Here is a 3,206-nt window from a genome sequence, read left to right as displayed (position 1 = left end):
TTGTAAATAATATTATTATAATTAAAACAACACACTCTGTTTGTATGTATTTTAAAATGTAAAATATTCCTTTGATGGCAAAGCTGAATTTTCAGTCTTTACTCCAGTCTTCAGTGCATGATCATTCAGAAATCATTCTAATATGGTGACCTGGTATTGAAGAAACATTTCATATTATTATCAATGGTGAAAATGTCCCGTGTTACTCACGTTACCCATGTTATACAATACAATACAATACAATATGTTCTCCGAATAGGGAACGAAACGCTGCGTAGCTATGACGCAATGGGAACACCCCTTAGGGATACAATAAATTACTGAATATACATTATTTATATTACTGTTTTATAAGCTTTGTGTTTCAGCTCAAATAGCCAATGAATGTGGTCTCTTGCTCTCATTATATTCTACTCTAATTTGTCAAAATCCTAGAATTCATTGTTTGTTTTATGATGGTTTAAATTATTAAATAAATCAAGGTTGTCTCATGTGTGTCATACATAGAGATGTGTTCACAATAAGTGTTCATGGTCAAACATAGTGTACAACCAAGATATCAATATAAGGAAAGTAAAATAAATTCTAAAAACTTATTGTTCCCAGCAGTTCCTGCTAGTTCGAGTTCTTTCCTTGACCAGAGGCGTATTCATGGGGAGTGTGATGAAAAGAAGCTCAGTGACGGTGAATGGGTGAACAGTGCTATTTGTGGTGGAGAGAGATGTTGAATTACAGCTGCCTTTTCTGCCTTGTCATTCTCTCTTTGTGAGGTGTCAGTGGAGCACTTCCTGTTCGGTGGTGATGAACAGATGATCAAATGATGATGAACACCTCTTTCATTTGACCACTGCTATGCTGCAGAATGCTTACAGTGATTCTGAAAAAAAAAAAAAAAACATTGCAAATAGCAGAGATTTAATTCAGAATCAAAAAGTTAAACTGGTTCAATTTCATTTCAGCAGTGTTAAAATAATACCAATATTTATAGTATTAATAATAAGGAGAAGAAGAATGTTTTAAAATAAGAGTATGCAAAACTATGGTGATAATCTACGGTCTATGTAAACTTTGTATAAAACAATTTTTGTAATTTTTTTTCTTTCTTTTTTTTTATCCATCTGTCAATTTTCCAAAGTGTTTGTGGGAAAGCAAAAGCAGGGAAACACAATGGACGGCTATTTTATTTTATTTTATTTCATTTCATTTTATTTTATTGCAATTGCAATTGCAAGATGAAAATGTTGCAAGAATTTGCAAAATGTCATGTGTTGGATATTTTTATATCCAATGTATTGACATACATTATATTAGATATACACATTATATATAACCATGAAATACATTTGTCATTCGTATGTTCAAAAGTGTCCAAAGAGTTTTAGAGGCCACTGTATAAAATACATGTGACAACTTGCCCCAATAACAATCTCTCACCCTTACTTTTATAAATATATATTTTAATTTTTTTAAAGAGTTTTTATGCTCTTATGTCCACCAAAGCTGCATAAATTTGATCAAAAAGACAGTACAATTAGTAATATTGTAAAATAGTGGCATCATTTAAAATGACTGCTTTCTATTTTAAATATTTTAAAATGTAATTATTCCTGTGATGGCAAATTTAAAATCGCCGTTCAACTTTTCAGTTGTCCTTCATTATTTAATTAACCCTTGTTTCATTGTGCTAAATTATTGTGTGTGAAATGCTTGTATAATTAAACATTATTATAATTGTAGACCGTTTTGAACCAGGTGTTTGAAACCAACAAAACCACAAGTATAAAAAAAGTACTAAGTACCACAAGTATCATGCAATTAGACTTTTGACTTGAAATCTGAGATACAGCCCTGAGTGTCAGAAGATGATTCCCCAACTTCTGGCCTGTACAGTTGAATGATTGCAAAAATGGTAGCAATGATTGAAGTTTAATATATTTTGAAAATCTCTGATAAATCAAACAACTTTTAGTCCAACTAGTTGTCCATATTTTATCCAACAGAACTATTTTTATCTCAAAGCATAACTGGGTTTGTACACATAGGATGGAGAGAACACAGCATTGCAGTAAATCACCAGTTTTACAATATTCATTAGGTCTGCCTATTGCACAGCAGTGACATTCTTTTAATAACTTTCCAACAAGGAAGGTATTTTGATGCGAGACTATTCTCAGCTTATTGTTTCCTCGTGAACCATGAGGGAAGGTGAGTGTAGAGCGTCCAGGGCTCGAGTATCGTGAAACTGGTCGGGCAGGTAGATACGACATTGGCATTCCTCCACTGAGACTAAAAGAGGGAGGATAAGAGGGCAGTCCTAACTATGTCTTGAAAAGCAGGTCAGAAATATAAAAGAGGGTCTCATTTTTCCTTTGGGACTGTTGAGACAGGTTGAAATCCCACCCACCCTAATACATAGACACTTTGGTTCTAACCATAGTCCTCACTCCTATGTTTAATGGCAGACAATGACACGGTAAGACAGAACTAAACTTTTTTTTTTTTTTTATGCATGTGTGACTGGTGTTAAATGTCTGTACTGTGTGGTCTATTTCAATGGTCTTTTTATATAAATGTATTTGTATGAGTCTGGCTTGCATGTACTGAAGTGGTCTCAAGCACTCAAGAGATACTTGAGCTGGTTCGTTGGAAATGTTTTTGGTGTTGCTTTGTTTTAACAGTTAAATAGCAATGACACCTGTCAATTGAAATAATTAAGTGTACTTAACCTCATGATTTTAGATAGTTGATGCTTTAATAAATTACCAATAGGTGACGCTCCATTATACAAAAAAAGGCTTTTAGTTTTGTAAACTGGGACTTTTTTAACATGCATAAATTGTTTCACTTGTGGCATTAACTAATCATTTTCATGCAATTTCCTCCTTCATTTTTAGGCCTATTTGCTGGTCAAAAAATAATTTGAATTATTAATGAACTGCATGTATTGTCTAGCATACCATTTAAAATTGTCTTAATAAGAATGTATATATTTATATATTATATAATAGTAACACTTTACAATAAGGTTCCAATTGTTAACATTAGTTAACTATACTATTAGTTAACATAAACTAACAATTAATAATACTTTTAAATCATTTCTTAATCTTAGTTAAGTTTGAATCCAATATTTATCATCATTTTATTAAAATCAAAAGTGTATCTGTTAATATTATTTAATGGACCTGTGTGTGTATGTGTGTGTA

General features: G+C 31.9%; 1 protein-coding gene across 1 annotated transcript in view; it reads left to right on the top strand.

Annotated features, from left to right (window-relative positions):
- The first annotated feature begins 2,382 nt into the window (after positions 1-2,382).
- Positions 2,383-3,206, top strand: part of tmprss13a (transmembrane serine protease 13a) — a 10,232-nt gene continuing 9,408 nt past the window's right edge. Inside the window, exon 1 of the mRNA XM_016538246.1 lies at positions 2,383-2,473. Within this exon, the coding sequence (XP_016393732.1) occupies positions 2,456-2,473 (18 nt within the window). The 5' untranslated portion in view covers positions 2,383-2,455. The remainder of the gene's footprint in view (positions 2,474-3,206) is intronic.

The sequence above is a fragment of the Sinocyclocheilus rhinocerous genome, unplaced genomic scaffold, assembly GCF_001515625.1.
Source record: "Sinocyclocheilus rhinocerous isolate Xijiao unplaced genomic scaffold, SAMN03320098_v1.1 scaffold2834, whole genome shotgun sequence".
Taxonomy (NCBI): domain Eukaryota; kingdom Metazoa; phylum Chordata; class Actinopteri; order Cypriniformes; family Cyprinidae; genus Sinocyclocheilus; species Sinocyclocheilus rhinocerous.
The sequence above is the reverse complement of the archived record's forward strand: the minus strand, read 5'-3'. Positions and strand labels throughout refer to the sequence as shown.